The following is a 25,723-nucleotide window of genomic DNA, read 5'->3' as shown; positions in this document are numbered from 1 at the left end:
TGCCTTTAATATTTATTAGCTTGCTCAAATAAAATATTATTTATACGAGTAGCCCATTTAGAAATACACAAATTATTAATTTAATAAGTATTATGCAAAGCTCATCAAATCATTGCACAATAAAATAAATAGGCACTTAATAGTTAAAATTTAATTGTTATGAAAGCCTCTTATTTAGAATATAATAAATAATACAATTATGTATATAAATATATATATATATATATATATATATATAAAAAAAAACACTGAATTAACATATATTTACTTAGTAGTTAAAACAAACTTGCTTAATATGACAATCCATTTGAGGCTTACAGTTGCTATTTCCAAAGCTACCTTTAATTATTTAAAAAGAAAATTTGGGATGAAATAAAAAAACAAAAAAATGTAATGTTATCATGCCGGAGACATCTCGAATAAATCGCAAATATAATAATAATGCGTACAGAAGCTGAATATAATTTTAATTATAAAATATAATAAATAGAAAAAAAAAGTACATATTGGAAAAAAATTGTGATTTATTATATGTCCTCTGACTGTGACTCGATTAAAAGACTAGCACCATTCACGTAAAATTACTATTGATTCACCAAGATTGTTTATTACAAAACTCTTACGTGTATACAAAATAAAAATATTATATAAAATATCTCTAATATGAAAAGATGATGTTTAAATTGCACAAAAATAAATTATTGAAAAATCAAATTCGTAGTAAAGACGACACAGTTTACTACATATTCCAGATACCACAATGAAATGTAAAATTAAAATATTGTTAACTTTTAACACTACACGTACGACAGCGATGACCTACACACGATTAATAAATTCTCAATTCAACTTAAATATAGCAAATTTGTAATCAAATGAAATTCCATACATAAAGTTACAACAAATGCTAACCCTATGCTTACAAAAATAAAATAATATACAAATTTAAAAATATACTTAAGACATATTATTTTCCTCGTTATAAAGGAACTTTTTTTTGTTTTACAAATAGTGCACTTTGCTTTACACATAATAATATACTATATGCCTTTATGAAGAATAAGCTGCTCTACAATTGATTCATCATTTAATATATTCGTGATAATCGTCAATAGAATAATGTGTATTAATTGTTATACATATACATTATCATTCTATATGTGTTGAATAAATAAACTTAAAATATTATAACAAGTAAAATTAGTATTGTATTAAATAATAATTTAACATCTTTGTATAATATTTCGGCCTAATTATCATTATTCAATATTTGTAAGCAACAATTTTTATTGTTGTCCCAATGACATTTTTATTTTATCAGTTAGTAAATCATAAATGTGTTCTAAAAAAAAGAAATTTGAAAAGGAAATCGATAAATAAAACATTAATATTTACATAGGTAATATGTATATACTTATTATTTTGTTTAGTATATCATATTATAAATAATTTTAAAATCAAAACTAATGTCAAATAATAATAATACAAAATAAGAAAGAAAAATTTGGTATGAGAATGAATTGTAACTAGAGTTACAATATTATATAATAATTGTCAGTTAAATATGTTGCACAGGGTAAAGTTTTTAAGTCAAGAATCTATAGTGTTTGCCTTTAGACTACGTAGCAGAAAGTGAATAACGTGGAATTAAAATAGGCGTGCTCTACGCTTGAGTTCATTACGACGCCACTTTGGCAACTGATAAAACTCAGCCGGAGACATTTGGAAAACGGCTTCAAACTCGGCTGGCGACATGTGACGCTGCAAAATTTAACATTAAGTTAAAAAATTGTTATCGAAAAATATATATTACAAATATTTATAAATATTTTATTTGTATTTTTACTAATGACTTACTTCGAGATTACATCTATCTACATCGGAAGGCAGCCTATAATTTGTAATGAGTAATAAGTGATAGGGATAGATTTTTGGAGGTTCTGAATTGTGATGCGATGAAGACATATTGGGCAATGAACGGTGAATGTTTGTGGCATAATGTAATGATCCGGTGTAAGTAGACGACGCAGGTATTTCAGAGCACTAATAAAAAATCACAAAATTTAAATAAAATTATACAATAAATTAAATAGCTTATATTATAATAAAATAGTATTACAAATTGAATGATAAAAAAGCAAGCATCATCTTTATGATATTTTAATAGCTCGGAGAATTTTAAAATTTGTATTTTATTTCACTCTTTTAATAGTCGTCTACGTACCGTATTGCCTTGATCCACTTCAGATATAGATCCGGCAGAAACTGCACCAAAACAGACAAGCAATATTAGTAAAAGCGGGCAATAGTTTTCCCTATAGATCAATAGGCATTTTGTAGTATATCACTTGCAGTTTGCTCATGAAATGCAAAATTTATTTTATTTAATAAAAGGCAACGTTCAAAGACTGATAAAAATGATGTAGAAACAATAGGTTAAATATCCATTTTTTTTTTTTTAAATAATAAGAAAGAACAAACAGCAAGTAAAAATGTTTAGCTATATTTTCGTGATAGAAATAAAGCCGCTTGAGAGTATTTATACAATTTGTAATTAATTTTTTTTTTTCGTTTTATCCCTTAAGTGTTTAAGAACATAAAAATGCAAAGATAATAAAATTAAAGCCCGAGCCTTGACTAACTTATAATTTATAACATATACTTTTTTTATTACTCTTCTTTTGATTGCATAAAATAAGAAGATAAGCTTTTGCTTACATGCATTTAAAGAATCGCACAAGCTAAAAAATAGGTTTTAGGAAAAACCAAATACTGAAATAGGGTTTTGTATAAATTCAATACAAACGACTCTCTAAAATAACGACTAGTTCAATCACCCTAAAATATCTATATACACTATACTTTTGGTTTTATACTCAGATTTAAATTAACTAGAAAAGCACTTACCGTCTGACCTAGCGCAGTTAAAATCTGTGCTAAGTGTTTTATTGTCTAAGCCATTAATGGAATAACCATCCTATAAAAATATAAAATAAATATTAGATTTGATAGTATGATAATTAGAAACCAAAAAAAATTATTAAAAATTGATAGACGTGTACTATTTGTTAGATAATGAATTAAATGAAGTAATAATTTAGTTAAAAAATTACTTTATTTTTACTTTAAAACATGTTGAAAAATAAAATGACACTGTGTACACTATACACTTGTTCATGTTGGTCAAACAATTTTTTTTATGCAAATGAAAATCAAGAATTCCAGGTATAAGATTGCACACAAACAAAATAGTTCTCATCATACCGATGGGTTTTTGATGTAGTATGCTGAGCTGAAAGTGTTTGACCGTCGGCTAGGCGCCAAGCCATAGCCAGGTTTGGGTACGTGACGAAGTGCACTTACAACTGTGAACATAAGAACAGAAAACAGTAGCTACGCATTACTTACCCCAATATAATTGGCAGGGCCACCGGTGAGACCGGCCGGAAGAGTGCACGACTTGCGGGCGCCCCTCATCATTATAGCCGACCCATGCTGACCATGATAGTATGCTACAAAAACAAATAACACACCATGCAACAAAAACCACAAATGCAAAGCCACACTTATAAAAAAAAAAACTTTTAAGAAATAAAGACTTAATAAAATAAGAAAGAAAACAACAATAGCTAGCTAAAAAGAAGAAGTTTTAGTATTTTAGAAAACTATTGCCATTCAACTATTATATAAACTACTATGATTTTGAATACTAAATTTTTCTTATAATCATATATATATCATATTAATCTTATATATCATATTATAATCATATATCATATTAATTATTAGCATAATAGTCTATTTTGTAAAGAATTTTTGTTCTTTAATGCTTTGCTCGTTTAGGTTTCTATGCTGTTGTATATGAGTTGATAATTATTAAACATGTTTAGAATAGGACTTTTATTGACCTCAATATTAAAAAAAAAAAAGTTATAATTCTACAAAACTAAAAGTATTATTATACACTTTATACATTGAGAGAAATTCAGATACACTGTTTTGCGTGTTCTATAAATAAAAAAAAGACACAATAACATTTAAAGCCATCTAGTACAATGTTTTCTATGCAATAATTAATACTCAACATTATAACTATATGTATTATATTAGAATATGAAATAACTGTATTTTCTTAAAAAAATAAAGCATTCTAAATCGTTAATACTATTTCTTAAGTTCTGTTCTTTTTTTAATACATTTTATCATGAAATTATTGATTTATAAACCAACCTTCATAACAAAATACCCTTTAAGGGAACCTACATGTAATATGCCAGTCTCCAAGCCCTCACTAACCTTGTTTCATTAAAAAAACTTATAAGAAACAATAGTATAAAACACAAAGCTAAGACAGTATGACTAACACAAAATACTATTTTTAAACAAATAACATAGTTAAGGGTTTTAGTAAACACTAAAAAAATATACTATAAGTTTCCCTTTGATATTTTACAATAATATAAATATTAAATTATATTATAATAAAATGTAAGCTGCTGATAAAGGAATAACCAAATTAAAAATTTAGTACGTAGAATTGGAAATAATATACATTTTTGGAGCAGTATAAAAAATTAAAAATTTTGCAAATACATAAAAGAAACGGAAATCCAACACCCATTATCACAAGCTTAAAAATAATTGTGAACACAAAACTTTAAGATTATTTAACAAGCAAAATAAATAAGTTAACTAACATAAATCGAACCAAAACAAAAAAGTAAGCATGTTTAACACTTTGAAATAATATTCTTATGTAAATAAACCCAAAACACAAAAGAAAAACTCGGGAAAAAGCTATAAATAGATAAAAGATATAAGAAAAACAGAAAAAAAAATGATAAAAATATTTATTTTTAAAAATGATAATTATAATAATAATAGTAATTATAATAAAAATAGTAATAATTAATATCGTAAAAAAAATAATATTATAAGCAAATAATGAACTATGCATATTATGTCAATTCAATTCTACAAGATAGCTAAATTTAATATCACACTCTGAGAGTTATAATTATAATACAGAATTGTTTTAAAAAATTAAGTTTGTATTAATATTTCATTAATTAAAAAAAAAAAAAAAAAGAGTTAATTTAAAATAAAAAACAAATCAATCAATCAGTTTACAATGTTATATTATTAATAATTATTCTCATTTTTTTTAGTCAGAAGGTCGGCTTTAACTTTATTTCCAAATTATAACTAGACTATAAATGGATAATTTCATTAACTAAAAATCCCACATATTGTGCTATATATTATCACTAGTGTAAATTACAACAACAACTTACTGTTATAACTGGGTATAGCACCTGTGGATTGACCAACAGATGACCTGTAACTTGAATCCAAATAACCATCTTCCTCCCAAGGTCTTTGGTGGTCTAAATTACGGGATGGAGCTGTATACAAGATAAAACACAATCATAAAACATATATCGTATTTCATTTTACAACAATATTAATTAATACCAAGGTTACGGTTTTTTAAACAATACTTAAGAGCTGTTGTAATTTTATGGAATAGGTAATTTATGTTCACAATACTTACAGGCATTAATTGGTGATTGATATCTTAGGCGGTAAATAGGTTCGCGAGCAGCAGATGGGCACCTAGATGCATTACGAGGATCAATGTGTGCGACCTTCCATTTCTGATGTTTTTCACGTTCTTGTACTCCCTGCAAAAACACTTTTCCAATACCCGATCCCATTTTTCTAAGCTCTTCTTCCTCTTTCTAAAATAATAACATAAGTTATATATTTTACCATTTCATATCTTTTGAAGATTACATACTTTCAATTTAGGATCTATTGCTTTGTCTTTCACTTTATTATCCACTTCATCTTCATCGTCAGATATTCCCTTGTAATTATCAAACCAAATTTTACGTTTTTCTAAAATTAAAATAAATTCAAGTACCGTAGTGTTATTAAGAAAGATAAAATATATTGTCTATAGTTCATTTTCTAGTTATGCCCTTACCCGGATCAGTAAAAGGACACGGTGGTGCCGGAAAGTCATCCCTCTCAATCTTTGGTTTTTCACCAGGCGCTGGTGGTTTAGCTGCTGGATAATGAGCCAACTCGATAGGTTCTTCATTGTTCATACTATGAGGTGATTTTGGTCTAGGCGTTTCAGAACGTATACTGTCTACAAGAGCTCTCATACCGGAACGACTGCCAGCCGAACGCAATGTTGAACACTTACTGCTACCGCGCACACTACCACAAGCTAAACAAAATAAAATTTGTCAAGAAACTATCTTAATAAAAATTATTTAAATTGCATACACGTTGGTCTGTGAAAATGAGGTGATGTGGGCTGTTTATCATATGGATCGATTGGCTTCTTCAAATACCCTTGAGTTGGCTCTTCTGTCAAATAGCTATATGTGTATATACGACTTATGGGTGCAGTAGGCGTCTTGTATTCTCGAAGCAACAGTCCTGGGCTTCCAGGAATATCCCGATAATAGTGCTGTTCATAATAAAATTGTTATTAGTCACGACTGGTTTTAAACATACACGATTCTTTAAGGTGGACCTAAACAGCACACATTTAGTTACTAACCTTTCTATTCATGCTATTACATGAGCCATTATAACATGAACCATTAAAGCTGGAAGCGCGAGATCGAGATCTTAAAGAAAACTGGAAATACACACAAACTAATAGATAAAAAGCATCTAAAAAATAAAATCTACTAAATAATAAAAAAAAATAATAATTAAAAACTATGCTAAAGTAGAGTAATCCAAAAAATTGTGCACAATATGAAGTCAATATATTCTACATAATATTATAGTGAGACCATCTACTCTTAAAAAACATAACAACAAATAATAATACAATTATTTTTGAAGTTCAACTGAAGAAAAAAAAAAGCATATCAGATGAATTAAATACATAGATAATTAAAAATATTAGTAGTGTATGAAAAAACATACCTGTGTTTCGCTAGCAGCTGAACAACTGATTCTATCAAACTCCTCAGGGTCGTTACAATGTCCATTTAACATGGCATTTGATCCTAAATGAAACAGCAAAATATAAACACCATACACCCTATTGTACTCCAGATGAATATGATATGAAATTCTAGTATGTTTTGTAATAACTAAGCTATCAATTATCTAGAAAATTACCTCCATTGATTATGGTACCATTTTCGGTTGGACTGGGTCCACAGCGTGGATGCCAAATTGCTCCTCCTGTAAAAATAACAGATAAGTAACAAATTTAAGTATAATAATATATACTAACACTTATCTGAACCAATTTACAACATTTAAATATGCATTTATGTTCATAATAACCTAGTAACTATTAACATTATACACATCAATACACCACATAGACCGTTAACTATCTCACAATTAACTGCAGCGCTGTTAATTGTTTGAATTCCTACGTATGCAATGATGTTACTTATTTTTATTTTTGGATTCACAATAAATTTTGCGACTTAACGACCTAACTAATATTTTTCAAGTAGTCATCATTAACTAAGGCCAAACGTTTAAAAAGTTCACAAATTCCTCTATAAATCAAGAAAAACGCAAGATCAATGATATTTTTCATCTCAAAAATACGGCTATAATTTTCTGAATAATTCACCAATTGATTTTAAATTTGTTCGGGTTATAGTTTAAATCTAATCCTACTGATCTGCAGTCAATCATCATCATCATTGTGTATATGTCATATTTTTCTTAATTACAACCATACACAAAACTACTAATACAAAATGAGTTTAAATTAACTACCTTGCAAATACATTTCTTCTCCATCACCAAACGGGTCACCACATTTGGCACATCTTGCACATGTAGGATGGAAGTGATGATTTTCACCGGCCTAAAATTTACAATCTCACGAATAAACAATATTTTGTACAATGAAGTCATTACAAAAAAAAAAATCGTAAAATCATTATACCTGCAAAACTTTACCAGATATAAATCTGGTACAATATGTGCATTTGACACCAAATAGTTTTTGGTAGTCTTTTTCACAATATGGAACTCCGTCTCTAAAAAATTGATGGTAAGTTTTACTATTCACTACACTGTAAGACATTCAGACAAACGAAAAAAGGTTTAATTTAAGAAATTTAAAATTTATAGAAAGATTTTTAAGACATAATACTACAAAACAAATTAAATTTCAATAAATATTTAATAAGATTATACCATATTTTTTAAAGTTTATCTTTACTATATTTTTAAAATTTAATTAAGTATAGCTTAAGTTTTGTTTAGCAATCTTTAAATTTTAAGTATAGATTGTTCAAACGACCATTAAAAATAAAAATGTTATGAGAAAAAAAATGTTATTGCAAGAGAAATATTTTTACTATATTGATTTTTATCACATTGAACATCTGTTTATTCCCTACCCATTATGCTAAGATGTTTATTAAAATTTGCAAATGCTGAGTTTACATTTAAACATAAATTTGGCACCCAAATTTTAAAAAAAACTGGCCCCTTGTTTATTATACATTTGAAAAAATAATTTGTGTACCTATTACAGTTTTACGTTATCCGATTCTTTTTTTTATTACAATTAATATTTAAAAAAATATAGTAAATTACAAAAATTTGAGTGTGTTATAATATGATATGTGGTTGGATAAATTAACAAAACAATACATACCTTCCCATGTATTCACCATGAAGTACAGCAGAGCAAGCATGACATTTAAAACAATAAATATGCCATTGTTTATCCAAAGCGTAAAGAGCTTGCCCATTTTTCAAGTCTTCACCACACTCCGCGCAATCTTAAAAAAGTTTTAGTATGCATAAGAAAATGTTTAATTATTTTGTACATTTTGTGGTAATAACAATATGCTGTGATCCGCTGCCCAAGACTCACCTGATTCGTTATTGGTGTGCCGAGATTGGGCCGACGCCGGCCGTTTTACTGGTATTTCCTTGCACTTGGAACACAAAATGGATTTTCCAACATACGTGACTAGATCTCCTTTCGGGCATGGTTGCCTGTAATAAAACAATTTAACCGTATACTATAACATGTTGCATAACAGTGTTGCAATTAAAACCCTCGTTCAAGTGGCGTATCTAGGATTTTAGAAGTGTAATTCTGGTACATAAATAAATGAGAGGCCTTTTTTGTAATAAGAGTTGGGTTGATTTGTTAAGAGGACTTGATATTTTTACCTCTCCTAATATATAACCCTCCTGGTTACGCTTACACCACTTAGTTTAGAAAACAAAAAACATTTACCTGCAGTGCGAGCAAGTGAAACATTGTTGATGGTAAGTCTGTCCGAGCACGATGACCAACTCGTCCTTTATGTAATCGTTGCATACAGTACATTTTTTGCCGAACAGCTTCTGATAGTCTTCCGGGCAATACCAACTGCCGTCTTCGGAGAAGTATAACCCTTGCACCAGTGAACGGTGGCAAACTGGAAGCAAAAGTAAATATTTTAAAACGAGTCAAATCTTCAAAGTTTTTTTTTCGCTACAACACAAAATATTTCGTAACAATAAGTATAATAATGCAATGTAATTTTACAACGACAAGCCTATACGAAAGGCAATTAAATGTCATTGCACCTTGATCGTTGATTGATGGCAACGACGGCGACAGCAGTTTGGTATTATTGCAACGGGCATTGTGTTTTCTCGGAGTGATGTGCTGCCCTAACCGTGGCTAATCGGCTTGAAAACCACTTGTGTGTGTGTGTTACTCAATCTGCACTCACCATTTCTCGGTGAAGTTATGACGTCGGTGTACCTGACATCATACTACTATTATCCAACGACAACACAACAAATTATCGTGTTGGAAAAAATAAAAAAGGTTTATAGCCCATCACACGCATCACCGCCATAAACGCCAACAGGTGTGACGCAAGTTAGGTTGACTTGGCCGTATAGACATAGAAAATATAATCATATAATTGGAAGATAAGTCTTTCATTTTTTTATGCGACGGGGTAGTAGCAAGAGTTTGTGGAATGCAAAAATAATTAATAGGTATACGCGACTATCTTTATACATATTTCATTGTCTACGCGAATTGTATGTATTCTTCTAATTATAACCCAACCGTTATGAAACATGAATATTATTTTATTATAATAATACACAAACAGTCAAATTTTACTTAGACTGCCTTCTTCATGGAAGATGAAAGATATAATTATCTCGATTAGCCTAGCCCGATACTAACACTAGAAACGTAACAGTAACACATCCACGTTGACCAATGGATGTGGTACAATCGCACAACTTAATAATTTTGTTGGTTGGGTATGTGACATAAATGTAACTAAAAAAAAATGTCTGTGGTCAGGTTCGTTGTTCATAAGATTTATTGTAAACGGTGTTGTGTAAGACTGTGTTGATGCTTTATAAAAGGTTACGTTAAAAATGCATCGAGGTATTCAAATAATCTCTAGAAACAACAAAACAATTTAACAATCAGAGATAATATTCTAGAAAATAACTATTGAAATTTTTAAAAAAACTTCAATAGCTTTGATGGTAGAATTATACTTATAGATTTGATAAAAACAATTCTTCAGAAAAGTGCATAAAAAACTAGTGCTCGTGGATAGCAATACACAAAAATATCTCATAGACAAGTCATAAATCGTTAAAATATTAACGCGACCCGATTGTCAGGAATGTTTAAACCAGTGACGTAACAAAAAAAAAACCCGTCTACATCTATTATCAGATATAATTATGGCGATTACTTATATTATTTTACTCTCGGTCATTATTTTAGACGCAAGAGTGCAAAGACACCCGTTACAGTTAAATTGCATAATTTAAAATGCATATATATATGAAACTTACGCGTGCACTTGAAGCATTCTATGTGAAAATATTTATCGCCTTTAATTTTTAACACTTCGCCGGAACACTTCTTCTTGCAACCGCTACAGTAAGTTTTACCTACAAAACAAACAAAACAAGATAGCAATTACTACATAATGTTATAAATATGTATACAGTTATATAAGTGTATTATGCACACACGCATACAATTTATATGAATTGTTGAATACCAAGAGGGTGGGTCTAGATGAACTATTTTCTAAAACAAAATTGTACTTTTTTTTTCCAGAAAAAATAGTGTCTTATGTTAAATGAATCACCACTTTTATGTTATCCTATGATACATAGAGACAAGAGAGATTATAAGAGTATAATAATTAATTACAACGTCTAAAGTTTTCTAGGTAGGTAATCTCGAAAATTGTTTTAACTTTGGCAGTCGCCATCTTGCAGACTGTTGAAACTCGGCCAACATTCCAGTAACGTTTGGTTAAATTTGACAAAATAAAAATATACTTATATTAAATCAATTTTCGAGTAAACTATTCGCTATCACAGTGTATCGTAACATTTAATCAATTAATATAAATCAATTTTACTCAATGCAGAGAATTAAAAATTTAACATTAATCGTTTTTTTTTTTAAATTTAATATCATATTATATTATAATCATTTTGCAAATTCGTTTTTGAGAAGAATTTTGGGGTGTCGAAAACTTTAACCGTAAATGGTTTGAACCAATAGTACTAACCCATAGTTGTTTTTTTAAACAATATTCATAAATAAGAAAGATATATATACCAAAAATGCTTTAAAACATAAAGAATACGAGACTAAAAGGAATTCATTTGAAACAAAGGAATTATATCTTTTGGCTAAAAACAACCACATCATACAAAATTGTTATTAATATGTTAATAACTAATATTCAATTTGTAATAAATACATTTGAGAGAACATTTTTGGGAGATTTAACTTCAAAATTTTAGCGGTCACGAAAATATTTCTTATTAAAACCAAATGGTGTCAATAATGACTGATCGACAATCCGTTTTGTACTTTTTGAGTGTTGAAAATTTTGAAGTTGTACAGCTGAGAAAGGGGAAATACAAGATTGAATTGTGGGTGCGGATAAAAATAATATTATACTACTACCTCAAACCTCTCCACTGTAAACTATAAAATTATTTTTACTCTAGAATTATTTATACAAAACCTGTCATCGACTAGTCATTATTTATACAGCCTACAGCATTAACGTTTTATTAATAAGTAGGCAAATCAAATACCACGCAAGTCACTAATAGAGTTTTAAAAATTAACCTCTTAAACTTAACCCATCAAAGCCCAATTTTTTTATATAGATTAAATTATCAGGAATTTGAAAAATTAAGTAAAAATTTATATATTTAAAATAAATTACGTTTAAAACATCTGATAGATAGCAATTTCTCTAATAACCATAGGGTGCTTAATTAAATATATTATTCCGACAAAATAAAATTATGTAATAAACATGGTGCATCTCTGCTACATGGGCACTAAAGGGTTAAAAATACAAAACGAAAAAATGTAATTTGAACATATAAAAATGTTATAACATGAAAAATACTCGAGTAAAAATTATATCATTTCGTACAGTATACTACCTACTGCGACTGTAAAAACATAATGTTATAATGTATTGTGGCTCGCTGGTACTCCACAGCACTAACGGTCGACGAGCAGAGCACAACCGTTCGAAATTTCACGAAGGCATTTTTATTTTTAACGCGCATCACTGCACTGGAGACGTGATACGCCGCAGTTCATATTTAGGCAAACGGAATGAATTAAAAACGAATAAAGACCGGCCAGCCGTAGAGAGGAGAGGGAGAGAGAGATATATCTTTAAATTACCGCGTATTGGGTTCCACGGGGGCATATTCGACCATAACGAGGCGACGCCGTTTGAATTTCAAAACACATGAAATCCACAGATTTATTTTTAAACACCACATAAGTCAATACTTCTGTTATATTGTAGGTAAATCGCACGTTTGAAGTGCGTGATTAGAGTATGTAACACAATTACCTGTAGTTTTTTTTAAATACATACAAAATATGCCGATAATGAGAGGAGTAACAGCGTGTCGTATTGATGTTATGCTAATATGATTTCAAAATTCAAATAACTGAAAATTCGAACCAAACGACACTACAATACAACACACGTAAGAATTTCGTACCCACTCGTTAACACCAAAGACGACCTTCAAATGGATTGTTATTAGGAAAACAAACACCTCGTCCAATTCAAATACGCCGGAAGCTATTGTGTGTTTTTAACGCTCTCCAGGCGACCATTTATACTTAAATACGCTCACACAATAGGTAATTAACATCGAAACAACAAATTCGATAATAAACCATTAAATATTTTTGCCCTAAAAAGTAATATATATATATATACTGTACAGTGTTTACAACCGTAACTGGAATCATATGCAATTTCTAATTTTTAATTAAATAAGAACCGTACGAACGAATATTTGAGCTTTTTATAACATCACTAAATTCTTCCTTTGTTTTTTTAATCGTATATAAATTTATAGTATTATTATATTATATGTTCCTTGAATTAAAAAATCGCATTATATAACACAATATGCTTATTAACAGTAACTTATAGTATATCCATACCAATACCAGTGATAATAATGCAACTGTGAGAAAAAAAGCAAGCAAATTATGTAAGTGAATTTACTCAAAGAGAAAGTTTTTGAGAAATAATTATTTTAATTACTTTCTTTCCATAAAAACAAGTAAAAAAGAAATAGGAAATGACAAACGGCAACGACAAATGACAAACCTATCATTAAAGAGATATACAAAAAATCTGTTTAATCATGGTCCCATCCACTTTAACACCTTATAAAACACGATTAAAAAGAAAACATTCTATAACCATTGGAGTTCTTTTCAATTTTTTCTTGTAGGAAAAACAAGCGTTCAGTAGTTGTTTTAGCCGTTTGTAGGCAATGCAAGGTTCAGTGTCATGTACGCACCTAGTTTAGATAGAGTTCAGACCCGTTTACTCCTTAGCGGGTTCCATAAACTGTGGTACTATGGTAATTATTAATAGTACACGAGCAGAATTTTCATACTTGTACAAGATAGGTCAATCTCCTCAGGTTTACAACGTTATATTATTATTGTAGTTAACACACACCACGTGCATTGTCTGCCAAAAACCCACGACAACGATGGCTTTCCCTTCCAAAACACATGGGGATTATAATTTGTAGTAATTATTTAAGGGCCCACATATATTTATTATTATTATTATGTGGATACCATGACAAGCAAAGCACTTTACTACCCAACTCTTTATGATGGAGACACGAAACGTAAATAACGTAAACGTTCCATCACAGGGACGCGACCACTGGTTAAGTCAAACAACATAATATTATCTGCTACACCCATCGTCCGGTAATTATCAGTTGCCCACAGCAGCTGTAGCAACAGCTCTGCTACAGTAAATGCGACGACGACGGTGACCGTTCAGCCATGACTAGCATAATAATAATAGCTCTACAGCTATAGCTATATTATAACGTTCCAGCGCTTTTTGTTTTGTTTTTAAAAAAAATTGTATTACCTAGCTCATTGTACCTATGTATGTTTTTAAACACGGCGGTGTAGGTAACAACGGCCAATTTTTCCATAACATACCAACGCGTATTGCAGGAGAAAAAAACATGATAATAATTATTTTTAAAAATCTTATACAACAACCATACCCGAATAGAATCCGGTATTTTGGAAGATGATTATAACGATCTTATTGTGGAGAAGATGAATTTCGGTATACGGAATCACAACTGCAATGTGATACGGATAATTATTAACATATAAATAATATTTGTCAATAACAAAAATATCGCCAATTATTAAAAATTAAAACGTATAATACCATAATGTTATCATACAATACGAATTATTATGATACTTTTTGTGTCGAGTTTTATTTATGTGTGGACGTGTGGTTACCACCGAATAGAAATAAACTCATATGCAGGTTATACTCGTGTAAAAAAACCAACATTTGACAAATATACTGCAAATTAAATAATTATAAGGCGCCTAGTTATCCTGAAATATTTACTTAAAACTAATTTTTGACCGTTAATTGTTTTGGTAAGTTCTTAGTCGAGAAGATTACAAGACTTAAAAAAATATTTAAGTTACCGTATCGAGTATCAAAGAATATCTTTCAACTAACCATTAGACAAATAGATTTAATCCGTTTCAATAAATATTTCATAACAATATTTACACTAGAAATAATCAACCATTAATATCATAAATTAACATTCTATAGTAAAATTGCAAAGTCCGTAAGTGTTTTTCGTCATAATTTATCGACGAATGTCTGAGAACTACCGAAGTGACCTTCGCAATCCAATTATAATATTCTCTCTCTTAAAAATAATAATATCATTGCACCCACTGTGGCCTCGTTGCGGTCGGCCCGGCACGCAAAACCCAAAATTATATTTTATCAGTGTAGGAAAACATACAAAGTAAAAAGGATTCGCCTCGATAGCCAACCAAATAAAACGGTATATATATACCAAAATTCGTCGTGTGTAGTACCTATATATAATGTTGGTTTCAGTATACAGGTATATTATAACGACACATGTATGTCGTCGCATATAGGCACAACATAAATCAAAATAATTGTTCGGGCGGTATACGTTGGGTGTGTATAGATGATGATGAGCTTCTGCCTGAAACAATGTGCACATGACAATGTCCACACACACACACTCAGGAGGTGATCGGTATGTGTGTCGTATATCATAGGTATTAATAGAAGCGCCACTAGAGCTTAGAGGTAAGGCTAGCTACAACGCCTACAATTTGCACCTAGTGGGTCAAAGGAGGTGGATTTTTGTCAACGTCTTAACACCCATACCGAAAATAATTTTCGTTTGCGCTACCAAGTATTAGACCTTAAAGGCAATTTATTTAATGCTTTAAGCTTTATATATTTTTGTTTTTAAATTTTTTTTATTACAACGAGGATCTACTATGCCTCTTTAGGCTTATAGTAGCCGGATACCCGTCAACGTCGTCTTCCGGTCACAGTAATTGCGCTTAATAAAACGACGAGGATAGTAATAATTGTCATGCGCTCGACATTCTCTTATTATACACGTCCACGTTGGAATCAGAACAAATATTTTAAAATAATATAACTAATTAACAAACACAAGCGTGTGTCTAACAGTCTTTGTCAATGTTAGCGATTAATGTCCGCGAGGTGCACCTAGAGTTTAACAAGAACAAACGAAACGATGTGCTGAGAAACGAGCCCTAAGAATGTCCAAACAAAAAAAAAACAGTAAAAAGGTTTCTCCTCGGCGCTTTTTTTTTACTTTTTATTACGACGTTTTTGAAATTTTTTCAGTCGTTTAAAAAATGATGCTTCTTAATAAACCTCAAAACTATGAAAGGAGTACAACATAGAGAAAAAAAGGAAAACATTAAAGTTAAAATACTATTTTTTAAACACAGAAACAAAAATTATAACGAACATTATAGTTTATTTTTGCTTACCAAGCCAAGTAGATGGTTTTAACCATGCCTTTTCATCACTAAGTTTTTGAATACTAAGTTTGTCGGATAACCTTTCAACCTCTGTATTTTTCTTCCGTTCGTAATTCATTGGGATTATACATTTTTTAAAAAATATTTCTTACAAATGCCAATAGCTTTCTTTCCATTTCAATTTGACGTTCAGTGACCACGCTTTACATAATGATAATACACTATAATACAGGTATAAAATAGGTATAAAATAGGTGATATACTTAGTTTTGCCTTCCCAATATATTTGAGGTAAACATGCTATCCATTGAATAAAACACGCAACTTACGGTGCTTATTCTTCTATGTTTCATTTATTATAATTATTTTAATACATAAAAGTATTACAGAAGTCTTCTTAATCGTTTTGATGCGATTTATATTTATTTTAATGAACGAGATTATAACGAAACGAAAATTAGTCTACTGGCCTAATTAATATATTGCGTTAAAAATAATAGAATTTTGTCTTCTAGAATATATATATATATATATACATATTTGATTTGGGTATTATTATGTTGTATTTTAATTATGCAACAGAATTCTAGAAGACAAATTCAATTATTTTTAACGCAATATATTTGATTTTGTTCGTTTGAGAAAAATAAATGTTTATTTGGACGATGCCAAGAAAATATAGCGATATCAGTCAATTATTTACACATTCGTTAATGTATTTTTAACCTATTATCGGCAACTCTCTGCTATGTAGGATAATCTTATTGTTTTAATCAACATTCTGCTCTATTACACAACACCGATATTAAAGACTTTTAGGTACCTTGACCTGTAAAAACTGTTAAAATACCAAACAGAACAATAATTAAATACCTAGTTTTAATAAAAACTATTAGTTTGTCATTTAGTCGGTTATTAGGGCAAACAGTGTTTAAAACAACATTAAATTTATCGTTGTAAAAAATAAGAATCAATATCACTTGGAGTAAATCCTAAGGACTAAGCCCGTACCTTGCATTATGTACGTTTTTATCACATGGCAATTTTTTTATTTTTGCATATGATACATTAGACTGCGCATGTTAATTACCATTATGATTGCGTTACTACGCCGTTAACATTTGCTAAAACTATGTTGTCGAGTTCGCGATTAACAAGAGTAAGTGAAGCGCCTATATTGTATGATTTTAAATTGTGTCTGTAGAAAAATAATGCGTTTTAACTTTTATCTTAGGTCACTTGCAGTTGATAAAGCTATAACCAACGCTGCAAGTAGACCAATTTTGAAGCATATTTAAGGAAACTTATCAAAGAATATTGCGCATGCGCAATTTTATCAGCACATAATATTGTTGGTAACTTACTGAGATCATTTACAATAGATGAAGCTCCATACCGATAGTTGAAGCCGTTCTAAAAGCGATCACAGCATCACTACATAAACAGTCATGATGGCTAGATAATACAGCGCAGGGTAATTCTGCCCCAACTTGGGAAAAAAGTATTACCGTGTTAATTTATTTTTATAAGTTCTAACATATTCTGTGCGTGTACATGTGTAAATTAGCAAAGATAGGAGAAGTTCGCAATCTAGTAATTATGGGTATTTTTTTAGTCATGGCTTATAGTATGTTTTTGCACATTGTGCAACTACAAAATATGCTTGTCAAAAGATCAACCTATTGTAAAATATATCAAAGATTATAAAATTATTTTTTTGTATTCCTCAATTATTTATAGCTTCAATTAGTGTCAATCTATAAGTAGCAAATAAAAGAATGATCTCTTAAAAATGTAACTAATAGTCAACAATGCTAAGGGAAAAGTGGACCTAGTCAAAATAATATTTACACATGTATTAAGATCGCGCTTATCAAACAATATCCAATTAAAAATCCCTTACACTATACATATACATTTCTCCACAATAATAAAAATATTTGGTATTTTGCTTTTGTTAAACTAAATGGCAAATTGGTCTATCATACATCTAGAACGAAATTTTTAAAAATCTATGTAGTAAAATTAGTGTAGATCGAAGATATATCAATAAAAAAATAGTTAAGAAAACAAATGGATCAAAACAAATTAAATTTGGTATATCCGTATAATATTATACGATTTATATGAACAGCTATGCTAGTATTGTTAAGATAATGACACATTTCCTAAAATATAACACCTATAATCAGTATCACCCTCAGTGAACTGTGTTTATATGAAAATTTTAGTGGTCTAATAGACAAAATATGTGACCTAAGGATAAGGCAATCGATAATTTTGGCGCCCCGCGCCTGTATAAGGTGTCCCACCGCCAACGACGATGGGAAACAGTAGAACAACCGCGCGATGACTTCTCCGGTTGTTGCAGGAGCATACGGTAGAGCGGTGGCACAGGATATCCGTTTGGCACTCTCGCATTTAACGTTCATGCTCGGTTATAGGACCTAACAGCCGTCACTGCTGAATTATATAATAAAATATATTTATAGAAGTCGACGACTACGCAGGACCCGTAGGACAAGGTTATTTTTAGAGTCCTTACACTATTCCCGTACAGCACGAGCTGAAGCGAAGGCGGCACAATCGACAGACCTAATTTTTATTAGTCCCCCCAAGTATAGCGATACGACATATTATCAAATAATCAAAATTATTAAGTCAAAATTTAAAAATCTTTTCTTTATGTTCGATTACAGTTTGTATTTATCACGCACAAGTCGTGCGAACTCGACCGACAAGGGATTAATAAAACAAAATAAATTTAGATAAAATTAAAATAGCATAAAAATGTACACAATATATAAATCTATTGTGGTTATACAGCTGAACTGTTAGGTAAAAATATCGGTAAAATGTTCGATTCAAAGTTCACCGTTCGGTATATTTGTTGCTGGATAAAACATTTATATAATAATATAATATACTAAGTATATAACGTGGCCTTGGGTATATTTTATGGTGTTATCGATTTTAAAACCTAGGAAACACTGGGAGAGATAATATACAGAATATATATCATGACATGACGTCTAGACAAGCTACCCTATTATGAAAATTAAAAATATAGTTTTACAAATGATAGTCTTCCGGTGTACGACGGACTCTATGACCAAATAGATCCGGCGATATAAAAATATATATACATTTTTTTTTATAGTGAAAAAACCATTAGTAAAAACGAATTAAGATGGTTATCGGTACTAGGCAGGTAAAAATGTGGGTCACGAATGTTTTCGGTTGGGTACGACAAACAATACTACTGCTGCTTTTTGTAGAATTCCAGAAAGTGCACGCCTAAATTAATAACTTACACAAAAAAAATTGACGCTAAGTCTACATTAACATACGGTAATATATTTGAATGTAATAGTTAAAATAAGAGACCAAAATGTGAATAATTAAAATGTTAAACACTACATAATAGTTCTTTAATTATAACTACTTATGGAATAAAGGTTTAATAGACCAGACAAAATCGTTAAACAAATTAACTTTTAATTTCATTACGTCATATTGGTCTTTCTCAACAAAAGGTGCACTATTATTATAAAGATGAATAACAACTGATGATTTAATGATACCGATTTAAATATTATCGTGACTCTAATAAATAATACATTTTTCTTAGGTAGTTCATTTTTTAGTCCTCCGGTTATTGATGAAATTTAGTATGAAGTTAATTTCTACAAATTATAAGTAAAATTAAAATACACTTTGTACTCGTGTAGTACGATTTTGCTTAATAAGTCAACCGATATACACAAATTTATAGCTGTATTACAGCCCAAAATTTGTATTTTACCGTGCAACAACAGTTAATACACACTAAGAATAACATTTCGACTTGGCTATAAAGTAGTTACGTCACCATTTCATACGTGTGAAACAAACAGTGCACTCTTATAACATATGCGCCTACAAGTCGTCAGCCACATCCGCATACAGATTATTTCAATATTTTTCGCATAAAGCAAATATTCTATTTTATAATAAATATATGACAGTCGTTCGTTGTACGCAGTTTTATGTGCATATGCGCACGCAAAATACCTTTGAGACAAAAATGCATGATAACACATATGCGAATCGTGTTAATTATATATAATTATCCATTTATAATCGTCGTTAAAACAACAATTATCATATTCGCAAACGTTGATTATGCTATAGCAGAAATCAGTATTCTTAGTCATAGTTATAGAAAGATGTGTGAAATTTATATAAATGTTTAGCATATCATCAATATCATAGCATTGATACAAAAATATAGTATCAACTATCAAGTATCAGTCAACAATAATAGTTGCCTGCCTGGCTGATCGATTATTCAAATTATTCATACACAATACTATTTTTGCAATAATAAATTAGTACGTGGTGATTATATTATACTACTTAAAATAACAGACTAATTAACAATCTAATTCATCAAACTAAACATTGTTAATCGTTTAACTAATTAATTTCCATAGATTAACATGGGTATTTTAATATTGTAACTACGCCAGTTTGAAGCTTTAGAAATTTCTTAATTTTTTTTTTTAAATAATACAATTGTATGGCGGATCACAATTATATTGATTACACGATTGTTAGTCCCCTAGAAAACAATTATAATTTCGATTACAACAAAAGTTGATAACAGATAACATTTTTTAACAGAATCCCGAGTCGAGATAACCTCTAATGCTATTGACATTATTAATATAGGATGATATTTTTAGCCTTTAAACAGTACTTGGAACATTTTTTTTTGTAATGTCGATTCTTAATAACCTAAGTATTTCTACTGCCCAAGCAGTAGAATACGGATTATTCTGGAAACTAATCACGTCGGTGTGTTTCATCATAAAAAAACTTTTACCGGGGAAACAACAACGGTGGTCACGACTTACTGGCAATAAAAAATACCAAAAATTATTTTTATTATAATAACAATAATAAGGTAAGCATAAGAGCCGACTTATCTGATCCGGCAAAATGCCAAAGTTAACTATAGCGTTTTGTATACGTGAAAATGTCTTTTAATATTATAAAAAATGTATAACGATGTAGACCGACATGTCTCATAAGTCATACATGAGAACTCTCATACAAAACATGTAAATATTTATATAAGCAACGAGGGAAAAAATTAGACGATTCTAATGGAACTAACGCAATCGTTATTCCCACGTTTATGTATAAAAACGGATTGCATTAAAAATCAAAGGTAATAGGGAAAAAATGAATACTACAATTTTTTGCTAACATTTTATCAATTTCCTTTAAAATTAAGAAGAAAAAAAACGTTTATGTATCTTAAGTTTTCCTCTCGCGTGTGAACGGACCTTTTTGCCTAACAATAAATGAGCACCAGTCTTTCACAATAAACTTTGCGAGTAATAAAACAAGTTAATAACTAATTTTACTGCGAAGATCAAAGTAATAATTAATAGCCAACAATGATGTCGATATAAAATCACAGCAGCGATTCGAAACCAGGGCGATTTCAATCATAAATTATACATCGTACATTTTTTTTTTTTGATAAGAGAACCATCGACCTTGGCGTTTATTATTAACATGAGGTGCGCTACAGGTGAAACGACAGCACACGTTGAAAAATACCGCACCAGACACACATAACTAAATGCCGACCGGCATCAACATTATATTCATATGGTGATAACGAATTTGACCTAATAAAGAAAAGATTCCTAGCTCACAGTTGTTCACTTAGAATAAGCAACGATATATTTTGTGTAGCAAATCTTTTTTTATTTTATTTTATAGTATACACATTTCACCAGTTATTACGTACAAATTACATAGAATTTTTGGCGCGACCAGAACAAGGTTTAATGAGAATGTTGACTTATGCTTACTTGAATTTTTATATTAGTGCACTTTTCGGCTATTCACTCTTCACTCTTCAGAAATCATACATTATAAGTTATTTGAAATAAAGTAAACAACTAATTATATGTATATATATTTACACCTATTAACTCGTAAGTAATACTGTATCTATTAATGATCGCTGGCGATGATAATTCGGAAGTTCGAGTTACAAAGGGCTATCGTATGACCCGCAGTATTTCAATGGCACTTTCTCCGATATTAATATATATATATATTATATATAATATATATATATATATATACAACTACTCTACCGTACCGAATTGTAGATACATTCGTCATTGTCGACCTTGACACAAACTAAACGAAAATCCGAGTTCTTATTAATGAAAAATAATAGATGACGAAAAACCGTGGCGAAAAAAAAAAAGACAAAACAAAAATCGTCCTTCGATAACAAAAAGAAAAGTGGAGTGGGCGGACATGGAATCTTAAAATTCTGTTAGATGTTCGATTTTTTTATAATTTAAAAATCCTATCAAAATACTTTATTTCACTTTACATTAAACTAACATTAGCATAACCTCAGGAGCCGGCGGTGGTTAACTAACTAGCTTTTAACCTTCAAACCGTAATGACAGTTCATTTACAAGTAGTGTTCTTTTACACTTTTAGTGTGTGATCGTACAACTTAACTTTGATCTGCGGTGGTTATGCACAATTCAAACCGTCATAATCCAACCGGCGTACTACGAGTATGTCCACTACTCACTTTCACTTTCAAAATTATCATCCGGGCAAATAACACAATCGTCAGACACCAACTTTTAGGTTCGATGTGAAAGGTATTAGTTTTAGCAAATACATGTTTTTTTGGTCTATTCTTACTCTGAACACGTGTGTAATTAAGAAATCACATTTAGCGGGTTGAAATAATGCATGATATAAAAGTTGATGTTAATAGAACACTACCCATAGATTTGAATAGAAAGGCTGTCCTTGTAAGTCATTAAATTACTTACAAAATAAGTTAACTTATTAATAACACTACTGATAAACGCTTTATACACAATTTTCTACACAAACGCAGTTGTCACGAATAAAAATAACATTTATTTATTGTAGTTTTTTTCCACAATAGCTCTTCATTGGACAAGAGACGAAATTAATCTTATGATATTCAAATTTTACAGGAATGACAAAAAAAACTAACATTACTGCATAAGTAATATTTCGACATATTTCGTTTTCAACAAAAACACGAAGAATTCAATTAAGATACTTTAGTAAAAATCTGAAAATGGCAAAGTTAGACGTCATGTTCCTTTATCCAAATAAACCGCGTTCAGATAAACATTAGGAATACCTACTGCCTCATTTACCAGACGCCACACCGTAATGAGTGCTGGTTGTTGGCGTTTACACTAATAATAATCTACGGCGCTCGAGTATTCTGTAGCTCTATTTTAAACTCGCTTCGGAACGAGAAATCCATTATAAAAAATGCAATGACGGTTCGATAATAAATTATACACGCGTATGAGATGAGACTAAATTTAAAACCTACTGTGGCAAATATCACGACTTGCAACAATTCTTCCAGTCTCGCCGCCAAGATCCGTTTCACGATAAATCGGAGAGCAACTGCATCATAAGGCCAAAAGCCATAAAAATGTTAAGCAAAAAAAGTGATTTTTTCGAAAATTCGTACTCTTATCTTAAGATAGTATAGTTGCTTAAGTGTTTTTCAGAAGTCATAGACGTAAAGTGGGAACGACTATGTGCAGTGGTTCTCAGGGAAAGGGTTGCCGCTCCTTCTGTGTAGCCGCCAGGCGGGGGAGTAATGAAAACAAATTATAATATTACTATGTTGGGGTAGTATTTTGAAGATTTACGAATCGCTCTCAACACGACAACGACCACTCACGTTTTTAAGTTGTATTTTACGTCGTTTTTAATTTTCACATTAGGACAACAAAAAAAAAGACTATCAAAATTCCGTTGAACTTTGAACTTAGGCAAGAAACTATTGATAAATGTATGGATGTGGTGCCCTTTAATGGGAAAACGCATGCAAAACAACAAATGTAGTTTACCTCTTTTAACCGCCTTTTTTTTATCGTCTGTTTTTTTCTGATCCGCTTTCTTCTTTTCCTCAGCCGCCACTTGTTGTTGTTGCTTTTTAATTTCGTTCTTTTGCAACGTCGCCGCTTTCTTGTCCGTCGCGGCGGTGGTCAACGAGGCCTGCGGTTGTTTCTGTTGCAAAGGCGGCTTCTTATTGTCCACCACTTGCTGCGGGCCGTCAACAACGGGTGTGACGACGCCTTTTACGTTTTTGGCATTGTTGTTGTTATTACCGTTGAACGCCACGTTCTCGTTGATGATAATCGTGTCGGTGATCTTGACATCGGAATTGCGGCGACGCCTGAACGATCCGCTGAAGAACCCGCCACGCTTCTTTACGGGTTCCGACGGCTTATTGCTGCCGTTATCCACCAGTACGGGCGACGATCCACCTTTGGTCATTGTTATTGTTTTTTTCTTCCTCGTTACTCAGCAGACTAAAACACGGCTTATCGCAAACTCAACAGTCACACAACAAAGCGCTTTTTCACACTCGGAGCACGTCACTAATTTCGAATAGTCGTCATACCTAACACAATATAAAATTTGATCGTGATAGTTGCATAAATAACTCGTTGTTCTAACATATAAAAAGACATAAAAATGTGTTAATCCAATAACTTGTTCGGCGTTCCCTTGGCCCATTCCCTTTTCGCGATGACGGTTATCATTTTTGTTATATGACCGATCTATTAATTTTAAGAATCTCTTCTTAAGTTATTATTTGTAATATTTAGAACAATTTCTAAAAGCCGCCCACGAAAGCAGTAGGTATTGGTCGCGACAAGGTTACTCTGAATGTCAAAAAATTATTGCAAAATTCCGACAACATAATAATATATGCGCGTATACCCGGTTAATAAAGATTTTACGATGTCGGTCGTAAAAACAAAAAATGATAAAAATCTATAGCGTAACCTCGGACGTTAATTATTGATTTAAACGGATCGATCGAATAAGCTGTTGTTTGTACGTTTAACATTTTTATCACGCGAATAAAAAAAAACCTTACCTCGGAGCTTTACAAGATTTGTGAATATAAGAGACGTTCGTTAGCCGGACTTAATCGATGGACGAAAACGTAATGATAGCAGCAGTATTAAATAATACCCGAGAACGACTAGATTTTTTGAAGAATTTTTATACAGATAGTACGGCTAGTTTCAGAAGCTAATTAAAAGTTTTGTTTTGCACACATACCGAATGCTACGTTGACGACAATAACGGTGCACACAACAAACAGCGCCGGTCCGCGGTTACTCGACGATTGAGTGTGCGACTACGGTCTACGATAAAGAGAGAGAGGGATAGCTTTGAATACTA

General features: G+C 30.8%; 1 protein-coding gene across 3 annotated transcripts; it reads right to left on the bottom strand.

The window, feature by feature from the left end:
• Positions 1-391: 391 nt before the first annotated feature.
• LOC126839280 (actin-binding LIM protein 1) lies at positions 392-25,723 on the bottom strand. 3 transcript variants are annotated; one of them, XM_050574494.1, is made up of 21 exons: positions 25,601-25,723; positions 24,373-24,929; positions 10,846-10,944; positions 9,260-9,443; positions 8,888-9,012; positions 8,666-8,792; positions 7,946-8,075; positions 7,774-7,864; positions 7,153-7,218; positions 6,955-7,037; positions 6,578-6,658; positions 6,298-6,484; positions 5,990-6,238; positions 5,801-5,901; positions 5,555-5,741; positions 5,295-5,405; positions 3,409-3,512; positions 2,908-2,977; positions 2,225-2,265; positions 1,858-2,043; positions 392-1,761 (listed from the first exon to the last, which is right to left on the bottom strand). In XM_050574494.1, exons 2-21 carry the CDS (start codon positions 24,800-24,802, stop codon positions 1,648-1,650), a joined length of 2,766 nt encoding a protein of 921 aa, XP_050430451.1. In that variant the 5' UTR covers positions 24,803-24,929; positions 25,601-25,723; the 3' UTR covers positions 392-1,647. The 3 variants fall into 3 exon arrangements, with proteins under 3 accessions (XP_050430451.1, XP_050430452.1, XP_050430453.1); XM_050574495.1 differs by lacking the exon at positions 3,409-3,512 and adding an exon at positions 3,265-3,365; XM_050574496.1 differs by having other exon boundaries at positions 7,946-8,039.

This window comes from Adelges cooleyi, unplaced genomic scaffold (assembly GCF_023614345.1).
Source record: "Adelges cooleyi isolate 19-005CV unplaced genomic scaffold, UGA_ACOO_1.1 ACOO_flye_CR_arks_rails_tigmint_CR_PRNA_30, whole genome shotgun sequence".
Lineage (NCBI taxonomy): Eukaryota > Metazoa > Arthropoda > Insecta > Hemiptera > Adelgidae > Adelges > Adelges cooleyi.
The sequence above is the reverse complement of the archived record's forward strand: the minus strand, read 5'-3'. Positions and strand labels throughout refer to the sequence as shown.